The sequence below is a fragment of the Salmo trutta genome, chromosome 23, assembly GCF_901001165.1.
Source record: "Salmo trutta chromosome 23, fSalTru1.1, whole genome shotgun sequence".
Taxonomy (NCBI): domain Eukaryota; kingdom Metazoa; phylum Chordata; class Actinopteri; order Salmoniformes; family Salmonidae; genus Salmo; species Salmo trutta.
The window spans coordinates 15,433,096-15,451,852 of NC_042979.1; the positions used below are offsets into that span (position 1 = coordinate 15,433,096).

Sequence of the window (18,757 nt, forward strand, 5' to 3'; positions counted from 1 at the left end):
TATACGTTTACATTATTGTAAATATAATAAAAAATACATTGTGAATGTTTAATATTTCTAACACTTTCAATGTTTTTAATCATTGTTATGTAGGCCTTGACAATAACCCGAGTCCGAATTTCCAGCACTTTCCATATGTTGCAGTGCGAATGTCAGCATAGACCAGGGAAGACACTGTCTCTACTACTGAGTTTTGATGCAGGAGGACATGACAAAAAGGAATGTGTCTTATTGGTGGAAATGTGGTGTGTGTAACAGTGGTGTAAAGTACTTAAGTAAAAATACTGTAAAGTACTAAAATATTTTGGGGTATCTGTACTTTACTTTTCAATTTATATTTTTGACAACTTTTACTTCACTACATTCCTAAAGAAATTAATGTACTTTTTACAACATACATTTTTCCTGACACCCAAAAGTACTCTTTACACTTTGAATTCTTAGCAGGACAGGAAAATGGTCCAATTTACACACTTATCAAGAGAACATCTCTGGTCATCCCTACTGCATCTGATCTGGTGGACAAACTAAACACACATACTTTGTAAATTATGTTTGAGTGTTGGAGTATGCCCCTGGCTATCCGTAAATAAAATAAAATAAAAATAAATGGTGCCGTCTGGTTTGCTTAATATAAGGAATTTGAAATCATTATTTATTATTTTGAAACTTAAGTATATTTTAGCAAATACATTTACTTTTGATACTTACGTATATTTAAAACCAAATTCATTTAGACTTTTACTCAAGTAGTATTTTACTGGTTGATTTTATTTTCTATTAAGGTATCTTTACTTTTACTCAAGTATGACAATTTGGTACTTTTTCCACTACTGGTGTGTAAACTGTTGGGGTGCCCATGGTGCTGGAGATCAGAGGTGTCCGTTGAGAGAAAGGCAGGATAAGGTTGCCAGGATCAGAGTAGTGCAGAAGGTGTCGTATGCTGAGGCAGTGAAGAGAATAGTAGAGGAAAATGGGTCCAGGGTAAGGGATCCTATGAGGATACCTGTGAGTAGGCCCGAGGCCTATAGTGATATGAATAATGTGCTTCAGTAAGGTTGCTTTTTTGGTGTTCATGGCCCTGGTTGTCGATTGTACCGCAGGAATGGAATGTAAATCACAGAGGATAGATGTTGTGGTGGCAGTTGCAGAGAAGTACTTGTGTGTCTTAGATTTTACTGCGGAAGAGTTACAGGATGTTTTGAATGATAGTGTTCCGTCCTTCCAGGCTGCTGGCCTGGAGTAGGATCAGATAGGGCCAAAGTAGTGGAATAGTGGTGAGATTTTAATGTGTGCAGGGTTACTTAGTAGGGAAATGTTTTCACATTGTGTAATTAATTCGTACTACAGAATAGTAGGCTGATACACAGCCGATACAGTAGGTGGTAGCATGCAATTATTTTTTTTATTTTTTTGCAGACCACAATAATACCAAAGAAGAAGAAGTATATACCGGAAGTGGGGTTACAGCGAAAGGTGACCGTGTAGGGACATGCGCTTCCGATCTGCTAGGCGCTGGTAGTTGAATGAATAGCTGAGCTGGAGTCCCAATGAAGGTAAGGGGGAATATTATCGCACTGTGTGTACCTGAGGCACCTGTCTCGTTGCTGGCGGTCGTGTATACACTCGTTATCGACAAGCCCCGTCTCAGAGAGGACAAAACGGAGCTCTACAAGGTCAGTAACGTTAGCTAGTAACGGTACAGATTGGTAGCTAGGCTAGCTAGCACTAGCAACTGATCAGCGATATGGCTGTTGCATTTAAAACAGATCATGTAAATAGCTACGTGGTAACAAGTTACAAGTCCAGCTCGCTAACTTGAATTCTAACGAAGCCAGTCTTAAGGAAAGGACACGTCAGATAATTTCACTTTTTGGCCCATGGTTATGGATGCTATGGCACTTCTTGTGTACCAGTAGCTAGCGAACGTTAGCCAGTTTGCTGTTAGTGGTAGCCTACGGTTACATAGAGGTTGAATGTGTACATATATTGCAAGATTCTATACTATTTTTAAATCACGTTAGAAATGCTGCCGCTATAGCAATGAACGTGATTATCAGTTGGCTATTGACATTTGTATGTCATGATCAAGATTCCAGCTACAACCAGCAAATTGTTTCTACACTCATGCATTTGGCCCATATACAGTCTATGATCTGTCCCTAGGATGAAGAGACTCCCCATCCTAGTTCTGCTCTTGTGGCTGTGTGCCATGTTCTACATTGGCATCTTCCTGTTTGTGGGCGGCTTCCTGCTGGTGAGGCTGGAGGTCAACCGGACCAGCACCTGTGGGGATGTTTTGCTGCCAGGGGGCCAGCAGGGGGACTTCTGCCAAGGACAGCCACGCTTCCGCAAGGCTGTGGTTCTCATCATAGACGCCCTGAAGATCGACTTTGCCCGCTTTGACCCTGCAAACAAAGAGCCCCGTCCTTTCGAGAACAAGCTGCCTGTGCTGGAGGAAGTGACCTCATCAAAGCCCTCCCATGCCCGCCTGTTCCCATTCCGTGCCGACCCCCCCACCACCACTATGCAGAGGATCAAGGGCTTTACCACAGGCTCCCTGCCCACCTTCATTGATGTGGGCAATAACTTTGCCTCCAGCGCTATCCTGGAGGACAACCTAGTTCACCAGCTAGCAGAAGTGGGTGAGTGACAGTCTATAAAGTCTGGCTCAATTCGCTATCCTGTAAGTAAAACATTTAAGGTTATACTCAGAAAGGCACAGATGGGACATGATGAAAATTTGAACTCAGCTTTGCCTGATTATTCCCTTTCTCCTTTCTATAGGCAAGAGAGTGGTCTTCATGGGTGATGACACATGGGAAAGTCTCTTCCCCAAAAAGTTCCACCGTTCCCTGCCCTTCCCCTCTTTCAATGTCAAGGATCTGCACACAGTGGACAATGGAATTCTGCAGCACCTGTACAACATCAGTAAGCATTGGCAGACAGCCAGACACATTTGCATTTGTGGTGTACAGTATTGGACTTCTCCTTCACATCTCTCTCTCCTCTCTTCCTCAGTGGTAAGTGATGACTGGGATGTGCTGGTAGCTCACTTCCTGGGGGTGGATCACTGTGGCCACAGGTTTGGTCCTGACCACCCGGCCATGGCTGACAAGCTCACCCAGATGGATGGGGTCATCAGGTCAGTGGGAATTATAAGGTCTCCTGGCCACAGTAGCACTAGGCTATATCATACTCTCTTAGATTCAGTAGTACAGAATGTAATATCAATGCCATTTTAAAGAACTGTCTTTAGGATTGCATTTGTACAATGCTCTCTAAAATACTGTGTGCGGTATGTCAGATGACATACCATGGCTCTACCAGTCTGACCATTGTTTTGTCCCCAAGATCTGTGCTTGATCGGCTGCAGAATGACACCCTTTTAGTGGTTATGGGAGATCACGGTATGACAGATACAGGTGACCACGGGGGAGAGAGCCAGAAGGAGACTGATGCTGCCATCTTCCTCTACAGCCCCTCTCCCCTCTTTCCAGCATCCCCTTCCCAGGTGAGTATAGCAGCTGCACATTCCCACCATTCCTATAATATCCTCAACAATCATGATATGAATAGTGAGTGTTGCATTGATCATTCCACATTTAATGACCCTTGTTTTGTCTCTGTCTCCCTGTAGAGTGATCCTGAGATGGTGCCCCAGACAGACCTGGTGCCTACCCTGGCCCTGCTCCTGGGCATCCCCATCCCCTACAGCAGTGTGGGACAGGTCCTGCTGCCTCTGTTCCCTGCAGACAGCCAGACAGGAGGTGCACCAGCAGGTCTCAGCCAGACAGAGGCACTGTGGATCAATGCCAAACAGGTAATCCCAAAGATCTGTTATCATGTCAGATGCACATGTGATGTATGTTGAACATTACAATTGGCTGCACATTTGTTGTACGGTATACTGAAACTTCTGTACTTTTTTGATACTAGAACATGGAAAATGATTCAGTACTAGAATTTTTGTTACTTTCAGTACTTCTCTCACATCATCTACTGATTTGAGAGAGGATCAACTCTCTATGTGCAGCTGATGTCCCCTTATAGCGCAAGCTCAACGTACCTGCTCCACTTATTCATTGCTAGCTTTAGCCTGTACTGAGGAACCGCTTCCCTCACTGGGAGTCTGGGCTGCATGTTAGCTCCTCACTCATGCTACACTGAAGTTAACACACTTCAATAATATGGCATGTAGAAATGTTGCAACTGTTTAGAAAATAATTTCCATTACAGGCTAGAACACTTTACAATGCAAGAAGATACAGGTAGCTTCCAGCTTTGTAGGCTAACTTTCCTTGCTAGCTTACAGGTGAAGCTAACATCAATTCATGACCCTCGTACTTTGTTTGTGATAATATGCAAACCATAATGCAAAATATGTTGATTTCTAAAGCTCATTGTCACCAAAAACATAGTCATTGCCAAAAAATGTATTCATTCACTTCATCTCCCTCGCCTCAGCCACGTCTCTCCTGTCTCTCTCGCTCTGTGTGAATGAAGTCATTTTACATTTCATTTTTAGTCATTTAGCAGACGCTCTTATCCAGAGCGACTAACAGTAGTGAATGCATACAATTCATACATTTCATAAAACATTTTTCGCCTTACTGGTCCCCCGTGGGAATCGAACCCACAACCCTGGCGTTGCAAACGCCATGCTCTACCAACTGAGCCACACGGGATAAAGAGATATGGCGCACTTCTATGCAAATGTTGTTCATCAGTTCAATACAATAAGTCCTAAATGGAAAGGAAACAGATTGTTTTATGTCTATAGCCCTTTGAAATCAGCCAAGACAAGCGCAATAACTCAATGCATGCCCACACTCCTATTGAATATGCATTCACTTGTAATGTGGATAGGCTACATCTTGATTGACTCAATTTATCAATAGAGATTTACCATTCAAATAAATGATTACCGTTATGTAGTTATACTGAACATAAATATAAACGCAACAATTTCACTCAATTGAAATAAATTAATTGGGCCATGGGTGGTCCTGGGAGGGCATAGGCCCATCCACATGGAAGCCAGGCCCACCCACTGGGGAGCCAGGCTTAGCCAATCAGAAAGAGTTTTTCCCCACAAAAGGACTTTATTACAGACAGAAATACTCCTCAGTTTCAGACGATCCAGCAGGTGAAGAAGCCGGATGAGGAGGTCCTGGGCTGGCATGTGTAATGATCAAGCTGTTTAATCAGCTTCTTGATATGCCACACCTGTCAGGTGGATTATCTTGGCAAAGGAGAAATGCTCACTAACAGGGATGTAAACAAATTTGTGCACAACATTGGAGAGAAATAAGCAATTTGTGCGTATGGATAATTTCTACGATCTTTTATTTCAGCTCATGAACATGGAACCAACACTTTACATGTTGCGTTTAAATTTTTGTTCAGTATATATTGGTAAAAACAAAGTCAAATTGATTGTAAAATTGATTTCATTAATGCATACATGGCTATCTCTGAAAAATGGCATGAATGATATTGAACTCAAAAGATCTTTCTGGATCAAGTCCCGTTCTGTGACTTTGGCTAATACATCTTGTTTTGACGTGGTATCAAGCATGGTGATGGTATTGTGATGCTAAACCTGGTGTCGGTATCGAAGCCAAAATTCTGGTATCATGACCACACCTAATGATACATTTGACCCTTTTTTGTCTTTGAAGGTCAACCGTTTCCTAGAGACCTATTCCAGCATGGCCAAAGACATCCCTCCAGAGAGTCTGTCTCAGCTGCAGGCAGACTTCTCCCGCCTCTCCTCCAAGTACCTCAGCACCGTCAAAGAGGGCCGCTCTCCCACCCCAGAACTAGTGGCCTCCCTGCAGGGGTACCTGACCTCTGTCCGGGACACCTGCCGCGCCACCTGGGCCCACTTCAACCCAGCCAAGATGGCTGCCGGCATAGCTGTCCTGGCGTGTGCCTGCGTGCTGTGTTACGTCCTCTCTGAGATGTCCTCTGTGCTGGTGAGGGAGAGTGGTCTGCTGAGGGTCCCTCTGGTGGCAGCCACTGTGGTGGGGGTGTGTGTGGCTGCAAGTCAGCTGTTCACCCAGGGCTATGCTGAGGGGTCCTGGTGCCTGGCGGCTGCAGCCCTCTCCTCTGAGGTACTGGTCCTCTGGAGAGCCCGACGGGCCAGGAAGACTACAGCGGCTGAGGGTGGAGAGGTGGCCCCAAGACGTGGCTGGCTGACCTTGCCTCGCTTCTTATTAACCCCTCCCCTCCTGGTGCTCCTCCTGCGCTGTGCCTCCCTGCTCTCTGACAGCTATGTAATAGCAGAGGGCCGTGTGGTCACCTTTCTGCTCTTCTCCCTGAGCCTCTATGTCCCCTTCCATCTCAACTGGGACAACCTCCTGCTGCCCCCTGTCCATGACCCCCTGAAACCCGCTGGGCTGCTGCCCTCCCCGGTTCTGTCCCCCTTAGCCGTGAGGAGGGAGAGCAGCACCTTCCTGGCCTGCCTGGGTGTGTTAGTGGGCTCTCTCTACCTCTCCCTCTTCTTCCACGGCTGTCGTGAGGAGCAGGGCTCCTGCCAGCCCTCCCCGTTCCTCTCCCCCCTGTCACGGGTGCAGGACAGCCGTCTGAAGAACCTGCACTACATCCTGTCTCTGGCCTCTCTGGGCGCCTGGACCTACCTGCTGCGGCGCTGGCTGCGGCACTACGGCAACCTGAACAGCCCTGGTGGCACGGTGTTCACGGCCCGCTGGATCCTGCCTTTGCTGTCTGTCTGTTTGGGGCTCCACTGGGCTGTGGCTGCCACCCCAGAGGACAGCTTTCGGAACCTGGCTGAGCTGATCAGCTTGGGCCAGCGGGCCCTCCCCAGGGTTGCCTTCTCTCTGCTGGGTGTAGGGCTGGCGCTGCTATGGCTGGACCCGCTCACCGTATTTATCAAGAGCAGGGCTGCAACCCCTGTATTGCTCCCCCCACCCCGCTACCGGGCCAGCACGGGCATCAGCACCCAGGCAGAGCTGCACCACCTTATCCCCCAGCTCTACCAGCGCATGCGCCGCTCCCTGGAGGATGGAGAACCAGCCAGGGTTCCTGAGGGGGGCGACCGGCCTGCCGTGGAGGCCTACGGGCTGGGTACGGTCTACTCGGCCCCCGTGGTCCTGCTGTGCGGCCTGCTAGGGCTGGGCCTGCTGCTGCTGCATCCAGAGGGCATGTCCCTGTCCTTCCTGCTGCTGCTCCTGGAGATGGGAGCCCTGCTGCAGATGCACGCCTCCTCCACTACCCTCAACGCCCTGCAGGGGGTGCACTCTGGTAAGCTGCTCACAGTGTGTGATCAATGGTCTGACTATTTGTTCCTCTTTTCATCTTTTATAACATGCCTGTAATTTTTACTTTTGCATATGTTGCATGTTTGTCTCGAACTAACTACTAGAGATACTAATGATTATGGATTTATCTTATTTGCCCCTGACTTATTTGTACCCTGCCCTGAACTTTAGTAACTGTCACTGGCCGGCTACCACCCGGTTACTCTACCATGCACCTTAGAGGCTGCTGCCCTATGTACATAGTCATTGGACACGGGTTACTTTAATAATGTTTACGTACTGTTTTACCCACTTCATATGTATATACTGTATTGTAGTCAAGGCCTATCCTATTTAACTATTGCTGTTCATTATACTATTCTTCAGAATATACAGTGCCTTGCAAAAGTATTCACCCCCCTTGGCATTTTTTCCTATTTTGTTGCCTTACAACATGGAATTAAAATGGATTTTTTTGGAGGGTTTGTATCATTTGATTTACACAACATCCCTACCACTTTGAAGATGCAAAATGTTTTTTATTGTGAAACAAACAAGAAATAAGACAAAAAAACCTGAACTTGAGCGTGCTTAACTATTCACCCCTTCAAAGTCAATACTTTGTTTGAGCCACCTTTTGCAGCAATTACTGGGATCTGCAAAACTGTTCCAGCTCCTTCAAGTTGGATGGGTTCCGCTGGTGTACAGCAATCTTTAAGTCATACCACAGATTCTCAATATGATTAAGGTCTGGGCTTTGACTAGGCCATTCCAAGACATTTAAATGTTTCCCCTTAAACCATTAGTGTTGCTTTAGCAGTATGCTTAGGGTCATTGTCCTGTTGGAAGGTGAACCTCCGTCCCAGTCTCAAATCTCTGGAAGACTGAAACAGGTTTCCCTCAAGAATTTCCCTGTATTTGGTGCCATCTATCATTCCTTCAATTCTGACCAGTTTCAAAGTCCCTGTAGATGAAAAACATTCCCACATCATGATTCTGCCACCCCCATGCTTCACTGTGGGGATTGTGTTCTTGGGGTGATGAGAGGTGTTGGGTTTGCGCCAAACATAACGTTTTCCTTGATGGCCTAAAAGCTCAATTTTAGTCTCATCTGACCAGAGTACTTTCTTCCATATGTTTAGGGAGTCTCCCACATGCCTTTTGGCAAACACCAAACGTGTTTGGTTATTTTTTTCTTTAAGCAATGGCTTTTTTTTCTGGCCACTCTTCCGTAAAGCCCAGCTCTGTGGAGTGTAGGCTTAAAGTGGTCCTGTGGACGGATACTCCAATCTCCGCTGTGGAGATTTATAACCCAAACCTGATCTGTACTTCTCCAACTTTGTACCTGACCTGTTTGGAGAGCTCCTTGGTCTTAGTGGTGTTGCAGACACTGCGGCCTTTCAGAGCAGGTATGTGTATGTGTATGTGTGTGTGTGTGTGTGTGTGTGTGTGTGTGTATGTGTATATATATATATATATATATATATATATATATATATATATATATATATATATATATATATATATATATATATATATATATATATATATATATATATATATATGAGATCATGTGACACTTAGATTGCACACAGGTGGACTTTATTTAACTAATTATGTATCTTCTGAAAGTAATTGGTTGCACCAGATCTTATTTAGGGGCTTCATAGCAAAGGGGGTGAATACATGTGCACCCACCATTTTTCCTTTTTTACATTTTTTGTAACAAGTTATTTTTTTCACTTCACTAATTTGGACTATTTTGTGTATGTATGTCCATTACATGAAATCCAAATAAAAATCCATTTAAATTACAAAATAGTAAAAACGTCAAGGGGGATGAATACTTTTGCAAGGCTATATATATATATATATATATATATATATATATATATATATATATATATATATATATATATATATATATATATACCCACACACAGTACCAGTCAAACGTTTGGACACACTTACTCATTCCAGGGCTTTTCTTTATGTTTTCAATTTTCTACATTGTAGAATAATAGTGAAGACATCAAAACTATGAAATAACACATGGAATTTAACAAATGTTCAATGTTTTCTATTTTAGATTATTCAAAGTAGCCACCCTTTGCCTTGATGAAAGCTTTGCACACTCTTGTCATTCAGCTTTGCACACTCTTAACACATTCAGCCAGTTTCATGAGGTAGTCACCTGGAATGCATTTCAATCAGAAAGTGTGACTTGTAAATTTGTGGAATTTCTCTCCACCTTAATGCGTTTGAGCCAATCAGTTGTGTTGTGACAAGGTAGGGGTGGTATACAGAAGATAGCCATATTTTGTAAAATACCAAGTCTATATTATGGCAAGAACAGCTCAAATAAGCAAAGAGAAACAGTCAAGCTCAGTCAATCTGGAAAATTTCAAGAACTTTGAAAGTTTCGTCAAGTGTGGTCACAAAAACCATCAAGCGCAATGATGAAACTAACTCTCATGAGGACCGCCACAGGAAAGGAAGACCCAGAGTTACCTCTGCTGCAGAGGATACTTTCATTAGAGTTACCAGCCTCAGAAATAGCAGCCCTAATAAATGCTTCACAGAGTTCAAGTAACAGACACATCTCAACATCAACTTTTCAGAGGAGTCTACGTGAATCAGGTCTTCATGTTTGAATTTCTGCAAGGAAACCACTACTAAAGGACACCAATAAGAAGAAGAGACTTGCTTGGGCCAAGAAACTTGAGCAATGGACGTTAGACCGGTGGAAATCTGTCTTTTGGTCTGAGTCCAAATGTGAGATTTTTGGTTCCAACCTCTGTCTTTGTGAGACGCAGAGTAGGTGAACGGATGATCTCCGCATGTGTGGTTCCCACCGTTAAGCATGCAGGAGGAGTTGTGGGGGTGCTTTGCTGATGACACTGTCAGTGATTTATTTAGACTTCAAGGCAAACTTAACCAGCACGGCTACCACAGCATTCTGCAGCGATACCCCATCCCATCTGGTTTGCCCTTAGTGGATTATCATTTGTTTTTCAACAGGACAATGACTCAACACACCTCCAGGCTGTATAAGGGCTATTTGACCAAGAAGGAGAGTGATGGAGTGCTGCATCAGATGACCTGGCCTCCACAATCACCCGACCTCAACCCAATTGAGATGGTTTGGGATGAGTTGGACCGCGGAGAGAAGGAAAAGCAGCCAACAGTGCTCAGCATACGTGGGAACTGCTTCAAGACTGTTTGAAAAGCATTCCAGGTGAAGCTGATTGTCAGAATGCCTTGACAGCTTTGCACACTCTTGGCAAATGGTAGCTACTTTGAAGAAATGTCAAATATCAAATATATTTTTCTTAACACTTTTTTTTGGTTACTACATTATTCTATATGTGTTATTTAATAGTTTTGATGTCTTCACTATTATTCTACATTGTAGAAAATAATAAAAATAAAGAACCCTCGAATTAGTTGGCTTGTCCAAACTTTTGATTGGTTGTGTGTGTGTGTGTGTGTGTGTGTGTGTGTCTCACACAGGAAAAAAAACTATTTTATCAAATGTTAGATAAGGCTGTAATGTAACAACGTGGAAAAAGTCAAGGGGTTTGAATACTTTCTTGATGCACTGTACATACACTACCGTTCAAAAGTTTGGGGTCACTTGGATATCTTTGTTTTCCATGAAAACATGCATGAAATGAGTTGCAAAATGAATAGGAAATATAGTCAAGACGTTGACAAGGTTATAAATAAGGATTTTTAATTGAAATATTAATTGTGTCCTTCAAACTTTGCTTTCGTCAAAGAATCCTCCATTTGCAGCAATTACAGCCTTGCAGACCTTTGGCATTCTAGTTGTTAATTTGTTGGGGTAATCTGAAGAGATTTCACCCCATGCTTCCTGAAGCACCTCTCACAAGTTGGATTGGCTTGATGAGCACTTCTTACGTACCGTACGGTCAAGCTGATCCCACAACAGCTCAATAGGGTTGAGATCCAGTGGCTGTGCTGGCCACTCCATTATAGACAGAATACCAGCTGACTGCTTCTTCCCTAATGTGTTATTGCATAGTTTGGAGCTGTGCTTTAGGTCGTTGTCCTGTTGTAGGAGGAAATTGGCTCCAATGAAGTGCCTTCCACAGTGTATGGCATGGCGTTGCAGAATGGAGTGATAGCCTTCCTTCTTCAAGATCCCTTTTACCCTGTACAAATCTCCTACTTTACCACCACCAAAGCACCCCAGACCATCACATTGCCTCCACCATGCTTGACAGATGGTGTCAAGCACTCCTCCAGCATCTTCTCATTTTTTTCTGCATCTCACGAATGTTCTTCTTTGATCCGAACACCTCAAACTTAGATTCGTCTGTCCATAACTTTTTTTCCTAATCTTCCTCTGTCCCATGTCTGTGTTCTTTTGCCCATCTTAATCTTTTATTTTTATTGGCCAGTCTGAGATATGGCTTTTTCTTTACAACTCTGCCTAGAAGGCCAGCATCCCGGAGTCGACTCTTCACTGTTGACGTTGAGACTGGTGTTTTGCTGATACTATTTAATGAAGCTGCCAGTTGAGGACTTGTGAGGCGTCTATTTCTCAAACTAGACACTCTAATGTACTTGTCCTCTTGCTCAGTTGTGCACCGGGTCCTCCCACTCCTCTTTCTGTTCTGGTTAGAGCCAGTTTGCGCTGTTCTGTGAAGGGAGTAGTACACAGCGTTGCACGAAATCTTCAGTTTCTTGGTGATTTCTTGCATGGAATAGCCTTCATTTCTCCGAGTAAAAATAGACGAGTTTCAGAAGAAAATTCTTTGTTTCTTGCCATTTTGAGCCTGTAATCGAACCCAAAAATGCTGATGCCCCAGATACTCAACTAGTCTAAAGAAGGCCAGTTTTATTGCTTCTTTAATCAGGACGACAGTTTTCAGCTGTGCTAACATAATTGCCATTTGGTTTTCTAATGATCAATTACCCTTTTTAAAATGATCAACTTGGATTAGCTAACACAACATGCCAATGGAACACAGGAGTGATGGTTGCTGATAATGGGCCTCTGTACGCCTATGTAGATATTCCATATAAAATCTGCCATTTCCAGCTACAATGGTCATTTACAACATTAACAATGTCTACACTGTATTTCTGATCAATTTGATGTTATTTTAATGGACAAAAATGTGCTTTTCTTTCAAAAACAAGGACATTTCTAAGTGACCCCAAACCTTTGAACGGTAGTGTGCATACCTAGATGCATACATGCATACAGACAGACAGACACACTCCGACATTGCTCGTCCTAATATTTCTTAATTCCATTCTTTTACTTTTTCGATTTGTGTGTATTGTTAGATATTACTGCACTGTTGGAGCTAGGAACACTAGCATTTCGCTACACCTGCAATAACATCTGCTAAATATGTGTGTGCGACCAATAAGGTTTTTACTTTGATTTGACTTGTCTCTCCCTCTGCCAGGTGGCTTTTCTGTGCCCTGGACCCCGGTAGTGCTGTGGTCCCTGGCTGCCACTCAGTTCTTCCATGCCACAGGCCATCTGCCTACGTTCCCATCCATCCAGTGGGCTGCTGCCTTCGTGGGCTTCCCTGGTGGGCACACGGGCACCATACTCCCCGCTTCACTGGTCACCCTCAACACCTTCTCCTCACACATCCTCTTTGCAGGTACTCACCCGTTTACTGTGTTGTACAGTAAGAATTCTAATGTGTTTAGGTTGATTGACATCGTGGTTAATGTGGCTATAATCGTATCCCTCCAGACATTATTTCAGTCTATGCGTAATACCGTACCACATTTCAATACTGACAACCACTTAAGTTAATTGATGGCTACACGGTGTACCTGAATATTGATCATGAATATGATGGTCAGTTTATGCTGATGTGTCTGTATGTTTGTGAATACAGTGGCTTGTCCGCTGCTTCTCTTCTGGCCGCTGGTGTGTGAGGTGCGAGGGGGACGAGGAGGAAGAGGAGGGGGTGGGGAGGAAGGAGAGGACAATGCTATCATGGAGATGAGACTAAGGGAAAGTCCCCAGCAGTTCAGCTCTGCCCTTCTACAGCTCGCAACACGCTACCTCTTCATTAACGGGGCACAGGTAAGCACTATTAGAATAATATCATGTATATTTTAAGTTTATTTAAATAACAAAAATATTGCTCTTGACTAATCAGAATGACGCAAAATGCCACAACCGTATGCAGCTTTTTTCTGGGTGCTATTCTCCGGTAGTTTCTGGCTAACAGTAGCTTAGGCTATTAGCAACAGTGAAAAAGAAGTCTGAAGTTTGCCATTGTAGAACTGATTCTGTTCTGGTGAGATTTTTGCATTGATCTGTGTCAGGTCTCTGTTGGTGTGTGCCTGTAGGCTAATCGTTGTTTGAAGTGGGGGAAATAGAATATCGTTGTCAATACCTTTTCATGTAAAACAACCCATAGTCCATGACAGAGAGACAATGATATTAAAATAATCACTTTGTGTGTCCTCAGAAATGTAGGCTACATTTACAGCTGTAAACAGTGTACTGTCAGCCATGTGACGTCTGAAGCAGCAGTAGCTCAATGGACCGTACATAAACACAATATTTTTTAAGTTTGTTTTTATTAAATTAAGAATTTCAAACGTCATGAAAATATGCTTGTGTGTAACAAGGTAACTTGAACTATTTCATTTAGACAACGTTTTAAAATAGACCTACATTTATCAAAATGAATACTCTCACAAGTGTTTGAATAATAACGCCCCTTCGGATAGTAGAATTACCATGCCCATCCCTAACACACACGCTACTGCTTTGCAATTGACTTAGGACCTCCTCTCCCCTCTTTCAGGTCTTTGCATCAGTCTGTGCAGCTGCTATCCTCAGGAGACATTTAATGGTGTGGAAGGTTTTTGCACCCAAGTAAGTATCTTTCCCAACTCACAGTAACCACAGCATTGGCTTTGTGTCATTCCTTCCTACTCTGTGTGACTGGGTTTGTCTAAGTCCCTGACCATGCTCTCAAAATGTGTCATCTGTCTTCTCTAGCATGCTATTAAGCATTATGTCTTCTCTTAACATGTTTCCTATATATTTGCAGGTTGATGTTTGAGGCCTCTGGGTTCCTGGTGAGCAGTGTGTTTGTGCTGGTGGGGGTGACCCTGGTGATGAGGGTGGATGTGGCAGTGGGGCGCTGGTTTAAGAGACTCCTCCCTGACACTTCCGGGTAGAGCTGCTATTGCACTGTTGCAATTGACCAGGGCCCACTGTAAGGCACCCTACACTGTACATCCCTCTCTGGTTCTGGGGGGGTGCAAGGATGGACAGAGGGGGGGGAGGGGGTCCTGGGGTGACCCGGAAGAATTCGCCATAAGGGCAGCCGTAAGTATCTAGAGGGACTGAGGTGTTTGGGTGACTTGTCCTCTCAAACTCAACTTCAGTGTAGGCTGTATGATGTCAACAAAGGTGCTCTCTCCTCTTGCTCTGTCAATGCAGACGGACCACAATGGAACTGGATGGTTGGAACTTTTCACGTCCATCCTCAAAACGACAAACTCTAAAACCATTGAAGAACATCTGTAATACTCCACTTTATTCTCCTTGGTCATGTATGGGACAGATCGAAGCCTTCACAGCATTACTCTCCATTGTATTGCCTATCGGGTGGCCAGTTAATGAGGCTGTTTACAGAGTGGATGGGAAAGGGGCCTATGGGACCCACAATGCTCTCTGGCACATGCTCAGTTATGTATGACAAGTCAACAGGAAATGGGTGGATAGTGTGCAAAAAGCAATGAATTAATCCATCCCAGCAAAGTGCATTATGTCTGTCATCTCAAGTGTCTGCTGAAGGAAATTATCAATTCTTTTCTTGTTTTTATATTTAAAAATGGTGGTTTCTTACTGCCAACACTGACGATTATATTACAATATTTTACAGCATCAGCAATAACTGTCTTAATTCATCTCGAATAACAGTATGATTTATAACAATGTTTTCTAATCCCCAATGTTTTCTAATCACAAATATACAGGTCTGTAGTCTTATGTGAGCCATTAAAGCACCTTTTCCCTTGGACAGGTGCCTAGCTTTAATGAATGCCTTGTGTGATGTGACTTGTTGGATGGAAAAAAGGAAAAAGTAGAAATTGAGGACATAAGCATTGACTGTTTTTATTTCTTTCTCTGTGGTAGGTACAGTGTGCTGTAGGTCACTGGACAAGGACATGTTACATTTCTCACCTCTAGTCTGCAATGCATGAAACTGAAGGGATGTTATTTGAGCTCAGGTTGAATTTGCCCCAATGCAATAGAGCTCCCTTGCTCAAGCTGTCTAAGTGAATGATTGATGTCTACTTCTCTTGGCGGAAGGTAGTGGGTACTATATTTATGCCAATCTGAGTCATGCCTTGTTATAAGTGTTGGTGAGTTGATAGGTTCAGTTGCCATAGATTTTGTTTGTTACAAATACTTTTGTTTAATATAACCAATGAACTAAATTGATCTTATTGTGAAACTCAAATTAAATAGTTTGTACATTTATGAAAGTGTTGGTCCTGCTTTAAATTGTTTAGCTTATACTGTGTTCACAAATCCTTCATAAGCACTACATGTGTTACAAAGCATCCATAACAGTATGTCATGCTTTATAAAGGGTTCATAAATGTGACATGTTTTGCTGAAGGATTGCATACGCTCTAAAGTAAGGTCATATTAGTCACATTACACCTAATCTCATTCCCAGACACTATCGGCCAAATTTGTGGAAGGTATGGTGTGCCAACGCATCACACTTGGCCTTCATTAGTTAAGTTTCAAATCAAATAAATAGTGGAAATGGCCAGGGTTTAGCCATAATTATGATGACGTACTTTACTCCGTAAGGTCACTCCTGTAGAATTCTATGGTCACTCCCACTAAGGCCAACTCTGAATGGTTGATATCCCAGGCTTATATTTCTTGTGCAATATCCTGGGGATGACATTATACCAAGAAACACTTAACTTGATGAAAGCCCCCAACCTAAAGAAGTTGAAAGTGGCTTTCTTCTGGAACCAAGTTACATGTTCCGCAGTACACAAACATGCACACAAAAACAAGCCATATCGTGGGGTGCTGGGCCCAATCAGGTCTTTGACACATTCACCCACTTCCCCGCTGAAAGATCAGCTCCAGAATGTTGTCACCATTGTAACAGGTTGTAATCAAGCCCTGGTCTCCAGCATGGGAACAGAAGAGGAATACCTGGTGCGGTAGTCTCAGGTTGGACTACTCCAAATCATCTTGGTTCTGACACACACAAATGCATTTAAATACCCCTCACATACTACAATAACCTGTGAATCTTCATAAATCAGCAGAATGTTAATAACCTATTTATTTACTCTTTGTGTAGTGTCCTGTACTACTTAGTTTGAAGTGAGACTCCTTCAGTCATTCATGACGCAGTACTTAATTTAAAGACATACCCCTTTGGCCATTTATAACACACATGAATTCCTTGTATCATATGATGCTGTTCTGACTATAAAGTCAGACACCTTTAGTCATAACACATACAAAAAGGTTTAATGATGTACACACATGTATTTACACTTAGGAAATCATAGATAAAAGCTAAAACAAATAAACAAAGACATGTTTAAACCATACATTTCCTTTATTTGTATTTTTTATTAAACAATACAAATAAATACTTTAAGTTTCAAAAAGTCCAGCAATGCAATTACATTGAATATTACACAGAGCTGTGAATAGTGTAGCTTTACCCTGAGCTGGCAGACAAATGGTTATTGCTTCTCTGCCTGCTGGAGGTACTGCATGTTGGTTCCAACCTTAAAAGTAACAACAAAGAAAGCTAACAGGTCTGTTAGGAAATGCCTTTTGTCACACCATCTGGATAAGGGCATTTCTGTGCTGTGCCAGAAACTCTAAATGGGGAGATGAGAAACTCCATTCGATTCATATTATAATATTCCTCTTTCCTTTACAAATCTCATGACGTGAATGAGAAGTGGCCTTATCTAAGAGGATTTTTATTTTTGCTGAGCCTGCTAGCTAGCTTAATTTCGGCTAGCTAGCAATTGCTGTGAAGTCACTGAAATTATTAGAAATAACGATTGAGGTAAGTACAGTATGTCATTTAACTCAAACTAATTTAAATTACAATAAATAAAAGTTAAGTTACTTGTTTTTCGCTGTCCTGTGGCACCACAAGTGGGCCTTTAATTTTTGAACTCACATGATCAGCATCTAGTCAGCAACACTAAAAAAGTACTTCTGGGTCACGGAATTTCAGAAATGTTCTAAATAAAAGTCCCAAACAAATAGTAGAAAACTGTCAATAACCTGTATTCATGATATATGAAAATAATTGTCTAAACATGAACAATAATTCACGTGTTCATATTTAAGGGACATTTTCATTTAATGTGGGTTTAAAAAAACATTTTCCAAGATCACATTAATGCCCCCAATTCGAATCACTGTGTATGGAATATATATTGGCTTATAGCCGGTAGCTGTGCATGGGTAAAATCACTGGAGAAGCCAAGCCAGTAAAAAAGCCATGTAACAACTTATGTTGTGATATTTGCATGGTTTGCTCTATAACCCATTCGTTCATACGCCACGTGATATACATTAAGGCTGTGACAGCATAAAGACAACAGTCACACCATGGCGGAAAATAAATTAAACTACATCACAAAACCGGAGAGAAGCATCTGTCCGGTGAAGAGCAAGAACTATACTGGATGCCTTGGTATAAAGTATTGTAGGGAATACTCAGTAAGGTGTGTAGAATGTATATATGGTGTAATGTCATGGGGCTCTGAATAATACGGAGTGTTGCTGGCCTTTTACGCCACCCATTCCATTGGCCACAAAGCAAATCACTGAATATGGAATACATAATCATCACGTGGCTTACTGAGCTACAGAAAACCACTAACCAAACAACAGTACAGGGCATGCTCACTGAATTAAAGGGATAGTACACTCGAAAATGTAAGTTTCCTTAGATTTTTCCCAGACTTCAAAAGTCATCCAATTATGTGGTCTAGGCATTGTTAGCTAGCAGCATACCACCCTGCATCCCACTGCTAGCTTGCCTCCCAGTCTGGCCCTCATACTGTACCATCACGGCCATCTAATCATCCCCGGCTTCCAATTGGCTCATTCCTCTCCCCTGTAACTATTCCCCAGGTCATTGCTGTAAATGAGAATGTGTTCTCAGTCAACTTACCTGGCAAAATAAGGGTTAAAATCCAATGTTGTTGTTTTTCTACTTAAAAAGTCTGAAAAAAGGTGAAAAATAGAAACAGATTTTAAAAGGCCCTACCGAAGTTTTTTGCTGTGCATGACTGCACTTTAGAGTGTTAATTTTTGGGGAGGTTGAGGTCAGGTCCAATATTGTCTGTGCACCCAAAAGGGAAAGAGGTTGGGGCATCCTAGAAATGTTTGAGTAATATAATATAATATATACAATTTAGAAGCTTTAATCGAAAGGGACTTACAGTCATGA

The 18,757-nt window shown here is 42.8% G+C and overlaps 1 protein-coding gene across 2 annotated transcripts; it reads left to right on the forward strand.

Annotated features, from left to right (window-relative positions):
- The first annotated feature begins 1,454 nt into the window (after positions 1-1,454).
- Positions 1,455-15,774, forward strand: pigo (phosphatidylinositol glycan anchor biosynthesis, class O). Of its 2 annotated transcripts, none has more exons than XM_029709228.1 (11): positions 1,455-1,556; positions 2,167-2,645; positions 2,788-2,931; positions 3,022-3,145; positions 3,355-3,514; positions 3,641-3,823; positions 5,685-7,269; positions 12,713-12,916; positions 13,160-13,350; positions 14,084-14,154; positions 14,333-15,774. In XM_029709228.1, the coding sequence occupies exons 2-11, from the start codon at positions 2,168-2,170 to the stop codon at positions 14,460-14,462; spliced, it is 3,270 nt and encodes a 1,089-aa protein (XP_029565088.1). In that variant the 5' UTR covers positions 1,455-1,556; position 2,167; the 3' UTR covers positions 14,463-15,774. The 2 variants fall into 2 exon arrangements, with proteins under 2 accessions (XP_029565088.1, XP_029565087.1); XM_029709227.1 differs by having other exon boundaries at positions 1,470-1,676.
- The last annotated feature ends 2,983 nt before the right edge of the window (positions 15,775-18,757 follow it).

Excerpts from the sequence above, each read along its gene's own strand:
- pigo (XM_029709228.1), top strand. The coding sequence starts at position 2,168 with ATGAAGAGACTCCCCATCCTAGTTCTGCTCTTGTGGCTGTGTGCCATG. Across the intron at positions 2,932-3,021 it reads GCAGCACCTGTACAACATCA|TGGTAAGTGATGACTGGGAT; the intron begins GTAAGCATTGGC and ends TCTCTTCCTCAG. Across the intron at positions 7,270-12,712 it reads CCTGCAGGGGGTGCACTCTG|GTGGCTTTTCTGTGCCCTGG; the intron begins GTAAGCTGCTCA and ends TCCCTCTGCCAG.